At 44.5% G+C, this 14,011-nt stretch overlaps 1 protein-coding gene across 1 annotated transcript in view; it reads left to right on the forward strand.

Moving 5' to 3' along the window:
- Positions 1–3,956: 3,956 nt before the first annotated feature.
- bmp6 (bone morphogenetic protein 6) overlaps positions 3,957–14,011 on the forward strand; it is a 43,289-nt gene continuing 33,234 nt past the window's right edge. Inside the window, exon 1 of the mRNA XM_083995704.1 lies at positions 3,957–4,918. Coding sequence (XP_083851830.1) covers positions 4,510–4,918 — 409 coding nt within the window. The 5' untranslated portion in view covers positions 3,957–4,509. The remainder of the gene's footprint in view (positions 4,919–14,011) is intronic.

Raw genomic sequence — 14,011 nt, forward strand, 5'->3', positions numbered from 1 at the left:
TTCCTCTAAAGTCGCTGTTTCTGTTTGACCGCTCCTTATTGGGAGCACATGTGTCAGACATGTTTTCATAACCCCAAATCATCATGCTGGCTTTCAGCTTTTTTTTTCTTCTTTTTTTTTTTTTTTACTGGGGAGTCGAGGAAATACTGTGATTCTATTCATACTTTGCAAGCTCCTCTCTTTCTCCACGGCGTTCCAATAAATCATATCGGTAGGGAAGTGTTAATGCACGTTCGGCTGCATTCAAACACTAGATTTCACTCTCTATTTTTCAGTCATCCCCACATTGCAAGGAGTGCGTCCCGCTGAAATGGAAATAACATGCACGGCCGAGCGCTGGCACGGCCGAGAAGCACTGAGCTGATGAAATGTAAAATGTAATGACACCTTAATTCCTTTTTGCTGCAATTCAGTTATAATAATAGTGCAGATTCTTGTAGCGCAGGTGTGTACACATGTGCGTCTGATTCAAGGTCTTTTCAATATTGACTGAAACAACAGCGGAGGCCGTCTCGGCCGGGGCTCTGCTCCGTGGAGCTTTGTCTTGCACTCCATGTAACTACACACACTTACCCACACAGGAGCATTCATTAACAGATATTAATGTATATGCAGCAGAAGAAAGTGGGTTAGGGTCAGAGGGCTAGGGTCAGGGTTAGAGCTCTTAGTAGTGTATTAGGATCTCTAATTTGGTTTCTTATTTGAGTATAATTTGTTTTAATGGTGTCCAAGTAGCATATTTTGGACATATAACCCAATTGTAATTAGGGAATGACTATTTGCTGTCCAATAAGGAACATATTATTTATAGTTTACTATAATGCACCCTGTTTATGTTGGGAAAGCTCCACATTTGACTTTAACTCAAAGGGATAGTTCAACATTTTGGCAAATTGACCCATTGCCATAATCCCAATGGTTTAGGAATAGGTTAGTTACCTTCAATTGTCGGTGCAAGCTATTTTTAGAACGGCGGAGCAGAGCCGCGAGCTGCTCGGAGCTAGGAGTGAGGATAATGGGATTTTTTGGTTTCCCTCATCAAACTCATCAAATACACAATCCAACAACTCCAAAACGCTCTGGTGGACAAGTTGTGACCTGCACATTCACCACGCTATGAGATAATAACACAACGTTACGAGACGGAGTTGTTTTCGAGGTAAATGCAGAGACTGCTTGCCGAAAAACTGCCTCGGCGGGAAGTGAATTTACCTCTACTGTAAAACAACTCTGTCTCATGTTCCATTATTATCTCATAGCATGGTGAATGTGCAGGTCACAACTTGTCCACCAGAGCGTTTTGGAGTTGTTGGATTGTGTATTTGATGAGTTTGATGAGGGAAACCAAGAAATCCCATTAGCCTCCGTAGCGTAGCTCTGAGCAGCTCGTGGCTCTGCTCCGCCGTTCTAAAAAAAGCTTGCACCGACAATTAAAGTTAACAAACCTACTCCCAAGACTATAGGGATTATGGCAATGGGCCAATTTGCCAAAATGTTGAACTATCTCTTTAACTTTTAAGTTTGCATCTTGATTTTAGTTCTTCTTGTGAGAGAGTGTTAAAATGTCACTTCCTATAGGATAACTATACTGACAATCACAGGAATTCAACACAAAACACTGGATATATGCATCAAAAGCATCTAAACCTGCAGCAGCTTGCCATTGTTCATTTGCCTTAACTCAATAAGATGAGTGCACGTGTTCATGTGCGTGTCGGTGCGACTTTGTAACCGTACAATTATAATTTCTGCAGAAGATCCAGCACTTCTTGTGAGATCTGTGCCAGGTGTGTAGGTATCGCAATGGCTTTCAGGTGCGCTTCCCCCTTAATTTTGTGCGTCAGAGATGAGCACGGATCCCATTTAAGCACATAAAACACTTACACAGAGCACACACAGACACACGCGAGGCTCGGTTCTTTCTGCGTGCCGGTCTGTGATCTTTTAAAGTGCTGGAGAAAAATGTGTGTGTGTGTGTGTGTGTGTGTGTGAGTAAGAGATAGATACAAACAGACGAAGACCTCATTAGGTCTAGGAGGTGTCCTGTCTAGACAGTTTGATGACAGGATACAGAACCTCTGTTTAATGTTTCCTCCCCCTCCCTCTGCTTCCAATCCACATAGCTCACACACACACACACACACACACCTGCTCGGGCGTCCAGGGATACACACACACTCACACACACTCAACACACTCGCTCACAGTTGCTTAATGTCAAAGGCAAAACATGTAAAAGTATTTAAATTCCTTTTTTTTTCTCAATCACTGAAGGAATCTGCTGCTTTAACAAGAGGATTTGTAACTTATGTCACTTTGTTAAAGGCATGTAAGTGTGAAGTCTGTGTTGTGTGTGTGTTTGGTGTTGGTATGTGCGTCTTTGATGCTGGTCCTCACTCTTCACATACTTAGAAGATATGGCTCTGGCAGCAGCAGCGGCAGCAGTAGCAGAGACGCGGGGAGATATGGACACCTTTGGGGCCTTATCACCTGGACCATCACTGTCTGTATAGGACACATGAAGACATAACACAGGTTAGGATGAAAGGAAAGCTGGGAGGAAGAGGAAGCAGAGTGGGGAAGTACGGATGAGAAAGAATTCCCTTTGCTGTCCGTGTATATCTGGCTCGTGTTAAGCTGCACTCTGTTCGTTTCTACTATAGTATAGTTATAAGTCACCACCACACACTTGACCTTTGTGTGTATTAGTGCTGTGCAGAAGCCAAAGACGGGTGTAGCCCGGTGCTCACACAGCGACAGCATCGCCGTCGTCACCGTCGTCATCCCCCTTGGTCATAACTTCACCAGTGGTTGTATACAAGCCAAAGCTTTCCCATGAATAGTGGATATTCTCTGTTCTATTTTTGGTGCAGCTCTGTTTATGACCTGTGAACAAGTTGCCGTGTTTTTACAGTAAACTACTTTGTTTTTTCAATGTATTTTCATTGTAAATAGTATAAACTCCTTTTTTTTTTTCTCAGCGGCTTTAGTTAAGCAAATAACCAAAAGAGGATTTCTCCTTTGTTTTTCTGTAATTCAACACCCTGCAGTGTTAAATAACTGGTAGCTTGAGGTATGTTTTCAAAGTAGCACTTTGTACCACACAATGTATATCTCATGTTCACATTTTTTCTGCAAATTTTTGGATTTACAAAGACTAATGGAGGTGCTTTCCTTTGTAAATACTTTAACCTGTTGATTGTTTAATTAAACAACTTATTTCATGGTGTTTTAATTAAGGTCTGATCACCCTCCCCTCTCCTCCTCCTCCTCTGTCCAGGCTCCGTGTCATGGGCTTGCTGTTTCCCACTCCATCGTCAGGGGTCGTGCCTCAACTGGACATTTGCTGCGCCTCAGCGGAGCAGCCGAGCAGACAGACACACCTCAGCTCTGGATGTGGAAAGATGTGACCCGTGCATGCGCCATCACAGAAGATCTGACAAGTTCATGTGAGTGCGCACCCTTTCAGAAGGATAGAGTGTTTTTTTTTATTATTCATTTGGGTAAAAAGCACAACCATTCAAGCTCCCTTTAAAAAAATATATCATGTGCTGCAGAAAACTGAACACACATCTTGGCAATGTGGCGTTACTGGCATGTCCCAACAATAGGTATTTATAACACATGGGATAAGTCAGATCAGAGGGACTGTAGCGCAAAGTCTGGTGTGTGGACTAATCAGGCCGTGCAAAGACTTAACTGGATGCATTTATTAGAATAGACGGACTGTTATTCTGCTGCGAACAAAATATGGAAATATGATGTTAGACTTGTCCTTGTAGCCCTGAGAGCTCCACCTCTGGCTAAATGCGCACGGAGTGGGCGGTTTCTGAGCACACACACACATACACACACACACACGCAAACACAAACGTACACGCGCGCACACGCATATGGGCTGCAACCTGCTGATTCCTGTTAGACTCTCGCGCTCAGCCCGGAGGAGAAGGTGACAGTCACAGAGAGCGGATCAGCCAGTATTAGGAAAGGTGTTTTTTAATTTTAATTTCTATCACCAAAGCGCAATTTTGGACAAATCTTATATTACAGAGAGCAGATACATCAGTTTATATTTTTAAAAAATGGCTGGTTTTAGAGAAGTTGAGCTCCTTTTGCTTGTGAACTTCGCATCCAGCGGTGTCTTCTGACCAACTTTTGACCGAGCGCTCACAATAAAGTTTCACATGCTGCACTTTATCCTGAGGCACCGCAGCGCGCTACGGAAATCAGAAATGAAAGTAGCGCCGACTCTTTCCAGCGCGTTTTGCTTTAGGAAGTATTTCAAATGGCTTGATACGCGACTCTTTCCTCGCTTCTGATCTGTGGCGGACAGATAACACACAGAGAGCCTCGGACGCACTTCACGGTTTACCATTACGCTCGTCGTCATTTTTTATTTTATTTTATTTTATTCTATTTTATTTTATTCCGTGCCTTTGGACAGGCGGCTGAAGCTCCAAGGCGGACACACTTGGGACTCCGGAGAGCTGACCTAGGCGGGACAACACCATGACCAGCTGCTGGCTTGCCTTGGTCGTATTGTGGTGGAGCGCTTATTACTGCATGTTCCCGGTCGCGGGGAGTAATTATTCACTGGATGGAAACAACGAAGTGCACCCGGGTTTCATCCAGCGGCGGCTGCGGACGCACGAGAAGCGGGAGATGCAGAAGGAGATCCTGTCCATCCTCGGACTGCCGCACAGACCGAGACCGCATCTGTCGCACGGAAAGTACAACTCCGCTCCGCTTTTCATGTTGGACTTATACAACACTATATCGAGCGACGACAAAAGCCAAGTGCAAAGCATGCTGGAGGGATATCAGTCCACGCGGACGACCCAGAGCCCTCCTCTGGCCACATATCAAGAGAGTGCCTTTCTAAATGATGCAGATATGGTGATGAGCTTCGTTAATTTAGGTAAGTAATTTGAAATTATGACACAATTATATCCCTATAAGTCATAAAAGTGACGTTTTCCTGTTGGATCAAGTTGAGAAAACTCAGTCTGAGCTGAGCTGTGAACAGGTGTTGAGAACAAGGATGAAGTGGAAACCTGCGTAACTTTGGCTGATGTGAAAAGTCTCATTAGATAAAATGAAGTTTTATTATGGGGGGGAAGTTATTTCTAAAAGAAAAAATACACATAAAGGCTTTTGGGATTATCTTGTAAAATGAAAACCTTCCTCATTAGGATCCAAATTGACGCACAGGACGTTGGCACAACAGGTCCAACACCGTGCACATGCGGGGCTTGGATCTTGATCCAGATCAGTGTGTGAACCGCACAAACGAGTCCCTCAGTGGCTCAGAGGAACTCACAATGGTTCGTGTTGTTATTTATTGTCAGTAGCTCCATGTCCTCTCCTCTCTCCCCCTCGGCTTGATTGGCCCTCCTCGGCTCATTTATAGCCCCGAGATTCTGTGGTTAGTTTCTCTCCCTCTCCCTCTCTCTCCTACGTGATTTATGTCTTTGCGGGGAAAATAGAGACCTATATTCTCAGCAAACCATCAACCACCACCGCTGGTATTTGTATATAAAGGACTATTCCTGCCGTTGACCTCCAGCGCAGCGAGTTTGCGGTTTCCGTGCGTAAATTTGCGTCGCATTGTTTGTGTTACCCAAGCAGATTAGTCTTTAATTAGCTCCAGCGACGATAAAGAGCGACACTTTAACGAGTTTGGGAACATAAAAGCACCAAAGCCCTTCCTTCCATTAGCAGCTCCAGTGTTTACTGGGAGACTCTAAACAGAGCGCCTGAGGATAAACACAGAGTCAGAGGCTGGTGGATATGAAGGCTCAAATCCAGATTGATTGTCAGTCTTCTTGGGAACTGAGGGGTTTTCTTTCTTTCTCTTTCTTTCTTTTTTAATCATGATGAGGCCACGAGAGCAGTGGGAGTGTGTCATCTTTTGTCATCTCTCTGACTTTTCAGCGGCTCTTGAAGCTCAAGTCCTCCACTCCTCACCTTATTGGTAAACCGCTGAAATCACTCAGCGCCCCACATGGAGAAGTTACAGCAGGTTAAAAATGCTCCTCCTGCCTTATTGGCCCTCTGAGTATTTGTGTTGATGGAAACCAGATATTCAAACAGAAGGTGGTTACAGTTCTTGCTCTCAGATATCGAACCTCCCTCCCTCTCCTCCTCCCGTTGGCCCTTCGGTGGGCAGGCAGTGTGATGGTGACGGCGTCTAGTGTTTGTGTGTCTGTGGTTTTTGGTATTCCTGTGCTGTGTCAGTTTGGGTTTATACTCCTGTGCTGTTGCACATCTGGCTCTCCACTTTGATTAATCACGTCCTGTGCATCTTTTGACGATTCCCTCAGATTTCTGCGGTGACCAGGGGATTAGGTTGCCATCTCTTCCAGCTGTACACAGAGTCCTAACCGCCCTGGAGGAGGGACGGCTTCCTCCCCGAATGTGATTGTAATTAATGTTGGACAGGCCAAGGCTTTCCATCTGCTTTGCAAATAAGGCCTTGCGCGTCTACCGTGTGTCATCGCCATCCGATTAGTTTTTAATGTGTCTCTTTCTCGATTGGAGCAGTTTTTTTTTTGTTTTTTTGAAAGGAGTGACTTCTGTAGAAAGTTGCCTGAGACACTTCTGGGTGGTCCGCCTCTTTGTTTAAAAACCAGCCGAAAAATCTGGATATCATGTGTGGCCAAAATGAAACTACAAATTAGAATCAAGATAAATGAAAGGAAGAAAGACGAGGAAGCCAAACAATTTGTCTGAAACGATTTGAAAAATATGGGCTCGGATTAACAGACAGGGAGCCGGGAGCAGACTTTTCATGGAAAGACACTTTCCCTGCGTAATCTGTGTTCGCCGAGTCAAATCAAAGCAGAGGTAGAGGGAGAGGGAGGACTTCCACTCACGCCGATGATCTGAATTGAAACCGGCCTCACCTGTTTTCATTAGGAAAAATCTCCTGCATGTCGATTTCACTGACCCGTGGCAAATAAAATGATGACAGTGATTTAAGCTTTGGCTCGAGTTGATGTCTTTAACAGCCAGCTGTGGCAGTACTACAGATAGAGAGCTCATTTTCTGAGGCTACTCTCTCGGGACAGCGATAGATTTAAGAGCCCCTGCGTTACATCCAGTCTCAAGTGTGCTCTCTCTCTGCAAACCATGTGCCTCTTCACCCCCTCCTCCCTCCCTCCCTCCTCCTCCTCCTTCTCTCTGCATGATTCATATAGACCTCTTGTTCAGTCATCTGCTCTCCTTTGCTTTCATCACTTGTTCAAAATAATCCACGGTGGAAAAAAAAAAAAAAAAAAAAAAAGTGGGACCAGAAGCATATATGCAGACGTCTTGCTTTCCACAGAAGGGCTAGTGAAGTGACACTGTGTGCTGCATGACTCATGCTGTGTGACACGCTGCAGCTCCGGACATGTCCTAATGCACAGTGCTGCTGCTCTCAGGTAATAGCAGCGGCCGCTTTTAACCAGAGTTTAGGGCCAGTTTACACACGTTGAATGTGGACTTGGACAGATTTTTCTTTGTTTGCGGCTCAAACATACAGGTACACGTTGATTTGAAGAGGAAATCAAGTAAAATGTGAAGAAATTCAGAGTCTGTTTTGTATTTGAAGAGACTTCCCTCTATAAATCTGTGACAAGTTAATGAGCTGTAATGGAGGGACACTGACCAACACCAGTGAGGTACATGAGGTCAACATTGACTAAATGAATCATTATAATGCTGAATAAACACCCAAAGCCACCGTGTGAGCTTTAATAACCAGCAGAGGGAATCTTGATTTTTTTTCCTAATCAGGTGTGGGTTTTTGTTTGGTGGTCGAGCTGTTAGCCTGTGGTTATGGTCGAGTCGCAGATGCACAGAAATTGCTTTTGGTTTCACGGGTCACGGAGCAGGAACTACAAATGTTGTTCTTGCGTCACGTAAACTGCGATGAGTTTGCTTCGCCGTAGCCGAGCTAGGCCCGGCCGACAGACAGGTGTGGAGGCCCTCTCTGAGCTTTGGCTTGGCTCATCGCTTGTTTGCTCTTCTGTCTGTTTGCGTCTGTTTGCTGGGGTTTTTTTTTTTTCTTACAGGAGGGAAGGTCCCATAATAATCCACAAAAATACATCTGTGGTTTTAGAGCCGTTCTTGTTTTACTTTCCCTGACGTGATTAACAGGTGGTCCTGACCTGGCCCACGGCCTAATCGGCATGGATTTCTCCTCAGAGGCCTAGTTAGACATTGTGCAGACAAGTTTTGATTAGTCCACATTAGTTTATATTAAGCTTCTTGTATCCGTCTCTGTCCACAACGTGCCTGTGTCTCTGTTTTTCTGAGGCTAAAGCTGAAATCAAGGTCTGTGCTCCTCCAGTCCAGCAGGTGGTTGTAACACACACAAAGCCTTATGATTGGCTTGGAAGTTGAATGACAGTGGATTACCGAAGTTTACAGCAGGAAGCGGACGATAACTGATTAACTACGGTAGCTGATAACTTAATACATAAAAGCACATTACAAATCGACTGTCTGGTCAGTGCAGTCAGAGTCAGCGATATAAAAGGCAGTTTATTTTGTATTCGGTTAAGTGAACATGCTTTAAAGAGGAACTATGCAAGATTTTTACCTTTACTATGCTACATCTTTACATTGATTAAACACCTTTAGAGAAATTTTGATGGTTAAATAAATGACTTGTAACATGTTATGGGGAGAATTGAGGCTCCCTGAACCACCGCAACACAAATGCGCCCCATAACCTGTAATCTTTTGTTTATAAAAAAGTAAAATAAAACTACACAAATATACACATTGTAACGCATGTATGATAAATAACATTATCCACTGCTCCATGGATTGCTTTCTTGCCGGCTTTGTTGAAAACAAATGCACATGGCCGGGAGGAGGGTTAGCAAAACAGTTCCCCTTTAATGTCGAGTGGCGTTATCCTTCTGCAGTGTAATAAGATGATGCCTTCGTAGTCATCAGCCGCTGTTGGAGCTGATACTTCCGCTGGTAACGATGTCTAATTGACGTAGATTTGTCTGCCAAACTGATTAATCGGTTTACTTCTACTTGGAGGGACCATGAGCAAGACAAACGTTTTCCTTGTCTTCACAAAACGATTCAGTGGTTTGGACTGATGAGGATTAGGAAACAGTTTAGACTGAACCAGGAGAACGGTGGCGAAGATCTGTGTACATTAATTACCGCAGGTCGTTTAAGGCCGAAACACACATCCTCCCCTCGGCTTTGTTCAATTATAATGTTTTGTTTATTCTTTCTTACTTGCCTGTCATCAACACAATCCACTATTTCTTCTTCTTCCCTGCCTCTTTCTCTGCATGGTTTACCTCAGGCCTCGTACTTCATAAGCTTTGCACCAACCCACCTCCCACACTTTGAAGGCAAACAAGCCAGAAAGCTTTAAGAAGTGTTTTTTTTTTTAGAAGATTAGCAGAGTCCAGACAGCGCTGGGCTTATTCTGAATTGAAGTCCCTCTTTAAACGCCTGTTTTCTGTGTCTTATGATGCCTGGTTGCATTTCTCAGCGCCTAAGCCCCGATAAGCCACTTCCTTTGCATCGAAACGTGTCCCAAAGCCCCAGGCATGATCGAGTAATTAATTGGCCTCAATCAAAGAGTCAATTGTTTGATGGAGAAGGGAGCTTTGGACCGGTTTCACAAAACTGTCTTGAAACATTTCCTGAAAATCCTCAGAGAGCCAGAACAGAGAGACCACATGTCACTTCACCTCAGCTTTGAGTTTACCATTAAACAGCATTAGCCAGAAGTTAAAGTCAAGGAATTCAAGATATGCTGAAGTGGAGCTGAGGATCTTCTCCGAGGCGGATGCTTGGCAGCCGAGAGCCTCCTGCAATCGGTGAGAAAAATTACATTAACAAACTACAACCCCCTGTGTTTTCATCTGTTTACGGGATCAGATGTTTCACTGCCGCTACAAGTTCAGTTGAACTTGTAGTGATGTTCGAGAACGGCCCAAGATATACAAATAATCCTGCTTATTGAGTTACAGTGTTTTAAAGCGCTTCCTTTTTCTCATGTTTGGATTGTATTAGTTGTCAAGCTCCCTGGCAAAACATACAGCTGCCTCGAGAAACAAACAGGGTTGATGGGGAAAACATATCTGGTTAACCAGACTATGTCTTTTCCAGTCGAGCTTTATGTCGGTCATAAAAGACGAGGTGTTTCAGGACAACTCTATTGTCCATCTGAGCTCAGGCCACAGACTTTACAACGTCTGTGACCATGTGCGTATGTCTGAACTGAGCAGTCGGCCCAACAAACACACAGACTCTATCCTTCACAGTGTTTTCATATTCAGACAATCTCCATCTAGATGAGTGTTTTATCTTTGTATCAGACACAATCTGTATTCAGACTATCACACCTGAACACGCACACATACCTGTGCAATCACGTACACTGGGCATGTGTGAACGGGGAAGGAGATTGTTGGGTATTTGTGGCAAAAAACAAACAGTAAGGGTGTTTTCAGACCTGGCTCGTTGAGAGCAGTTGTTCCGAAACAGGGAGCGTTTAACCCCAAAGAAAATAGAAAAAAAAAAAAAAAGCACACACATCCCCAAGTCTAAATGCTGGGTGCCGGATAACATAAGTAAATCATAGGAAAAAGGAAAGTCCGCACACCAACAACAGCTCCAGAGCAATACAGATCATACAGATGTGAACACAGAAATCGTGGAGCGGTTCGTTTGCAGTGAGAACGTAATCGACTCAGGAGCCGACACAACACGAGACACGCTGCTGAAGCTCCGTGGTTCTCAACGGACCGGACTCGCTGGTTCAGGTCGGGTTTAAGCCGAAAATATGTAGGATGACTCGGGTTGAGTCCGGGCTTCAACGGTTTGAGCCGGGTTGGGTTTTAATTTTCAGGCCCGTTGAGACCTCGATTTCATGGTTTTTGTTCTTCCAGGTGACCTCCTCCTCCTTTCGGATAAGATTTTTGACCAATGAGTGAACGGTTGGTTCGCATAATGGCGTTTGTTTTCAACTTTGGACCGATTGGGATTGTTGTTGAATAATTTTAATGAGTGAACAGTTGGTTCGCATAATGCCATTTGTTTTTGTATTTAAAGTATATTTAGCTTATCTGCGTTGCTTTCACATCTGGGAGCCAAGGCAGGTATACAGTAAAACCCAATCAGGGAGCGGCCGTGTGCATCTACGCCATCGTTTTCCAAAGGTCTCTCCTCTCCATCCTGTGTGTAGCGTGGGCTGGAGGCCAAAGTGTAGCAGAAGAAGAGATGTGTCCTGAAACGAAAACACAGTGTGGATGTGTCCACACAGGGAGATGTACACACCCCCGGGTCAGCAGATAACCGGCGATAAGAAACCATTCCATTTACACTTGAAGTAATCTCTGTTATACACTCGACTCTTAACACCTCCCTGCTGCACACACACACATACACACACACACATGCACACACACACTCACATATCACTCCCCTGCCCCCGAGCCCGTCCACTGATGATATCTCTCCCTCTCCAGCCATAACTTGACGAGATAGCAGCTGAGATTAGGCCTGAGTACAAAGATTACACTTGTAATGTGTGTGTGTGTGTGTGTGTGTATGTGTGTTTATTTTTTCTTCCTCCGTCTTCATCGTGTCTTCATCGGACATTCCTCTGCAGGATGGAGGAGTGCGACAGGTTTAGGAGCTGACGGGCAGTTAACGATTCATCAAACGGACACAGCATCTGATTAAGACGCGCTGCTCCAATTCATCACCTCTGCTGTGTTTGCTGCTCTGTTGTGTCTCTACCGAGGAGGACGGGCCAGAGGTTCACCGTTCTCCTCTCTCACATCTGTTGTTTTTTCTCCCACTCCGTCTTCACACTTTTTTTTTTGTTTTGTTTTGCTGACAGTGTGTCTTTTCTTGTTTTTCATCCTGGTGGATTTACTCATTTTCAAACACCAGCTGGGAAAAACGTCAGAGGAGCTAGAGCTGCTACTGGCCGTGCAGCGAGAAGCAGCATGAGCTGATACACACTGATAACGATGGCCTCCTTCAAACTCATAACACACACATGGCCATGACTCCTATTAGGAATATATTTATTATAATATAGGCTTCACTGAAGTGTCTGGTGATTCAAATGCAGTTTTAAAAGCTTTTCCAGCCCTGAAACAAAAATAATTCTGCTATGAAATGGAACAATTTATAGATATTAAATAACATTTCATGCCAAAATGTATGGAAAAGTAATCAGTTAAAGCAGAAGTGAGTGATATATTTGTGTTAATATAAGTCTTAAATAGTTATATCTTCCGACAGCAATCACTTACATAGAGTGTTTGGACTGAAACACGGGTCTCTCAGTCCCTCTGCTCTGCTCTGAGCCGAAGAGAAAACATTTATCGTATCCTACAGTTTTTATCCAATGAGGAGAGAGAACGGCATGCAGGGCTGTGTGTGCAGCCAAGGAACGCCGTGAATGTGGTGACGTAGCGACGAGGACTGTTATGGTGCGTTCAAGGAAACTCGTATTTTTCCGACCGTGAAGTCGTACCAGTTCGATCTGGTACGAGTTCACCGGTCGGAAGTTACGAGTGGCCGTTATAGTGACTTTCACCGGTAAAACAGGTCGGAAAAACACGAGTGGGTTGCCTGGAACGCTACAAAGTCGTAAGTTGTGACTTGAAGCTGTAATTTACGATTTCAAAAGCCTGCCTGGAACGCAGCATTAGCGAAAACGACCGGACCACTCACTTCTGCTTTAATATAATATATAAGCACAGAGGATGAGGCCTTCGCATTGTATTGCAATTGCAGTGCACAGAAAGACTTTTGCGAACTTGGTGTTGTGTCCGTCCGAGCAATAGCACTTAAGTTTTGATGTTTATTATGCATTCGTGGAAATGAGTAAATGTGATTCACCATGTGCGCACATGTGCATGATGTGTGTGTGTGTGTGTGTGTGTGTGTGTGTGTGTGTAAAATGAGGTGAGAGAGTGTCTGTATTTCCACTCCATCATGACTGCCTCACTAAAAGTGCTGTAAAACTGTCAGCCTTTGTTTTGTGCTTAACGTCCATGAGAAGGCCGCACAGTTGAGACATCAACCTGGACTTGAAGTGCTGAAGTGTTGCTGTGTGTGTGTGTGTGTGTGTGTGTGTGGCTCTGTTTGTGTATCTTCAGTTTGTTTGTGTAAAAGGGTGAAGCGAAGACGCACAAATAGAGGACGGAGATACAAACAAGTGTGTCTCTCTCTCTCTGTGTGTTTGTATCAGGTGGGCTGTTACAGTATGTGGTGAAGCCTGCGATGACTGTTTTAGAGGGTATCGGTGCACACTGAATCACCATGTTGCTGTTAATGCTGATGTGGAACAGCTGGAAATCACATCTCATTCTCTGTTTTCTGTTTTCTGAAGCGGTATGAATGATATGTTTTCACATCGTAACGGCTTGTCATGTTTTATTACACAGTTACACCGTTAGCACCTCGGAGTTATAAACTTTATGATTACAGTCTGTGATTTCTTGTCACCCCTGGATACAGTGGAAACAGCAAGTGCAGTTTAATGCGGCGGCCTCCTCAGATCTTTCTCGCGATCGTGAATTTAACGCGAGGCCGCACCGTACGGGAGGCCGAGCTCTTTGTAAACACCCGTAGGTATGTCTTAGGAATTTACGGTCTGCCCCGGTGTTAAAAGAGGTTGTGAACCTATGAACTGCTGAACTCAGACTCAAGGCATGTCCTTGTGTGCCCAGTGAACTCCATTAATTATTGTAATGACCCAGTCATTTGCTCTGCTGGAGAAGCTCCATCTGGTAATGGAGATGACCGCAGCCCGACAGGAATGGCGTAAATGTCACAGTAAACATTCCTGCTGTCACATTCTTGTCTAATACCACAGATACAAAGCCTGCTGGGATTTATCTGTGGTACTGCTGAAGCAGAGGAGGAGGAGGAGGGAGGAAAAGAAAGAAGAAAGGCACACCCAGAGGATGCTATAGGGCCTCATGTTAATTCTGACCCCCACAGAGTGTGAGAGTCAGCATAG

Source organism: Trachurus trachurus (assembly GCF_905171665.1).
Source record: "Trachurus trachurus genome assembly, chromosome: 20".
In the NCBI taxonomy this organism is placed as follows: Eukaryota; Metazoa; Chordata; class Actinopteri; order Carangiformes; family Carangidae; genus Trachurus; species Trachurus trachurus.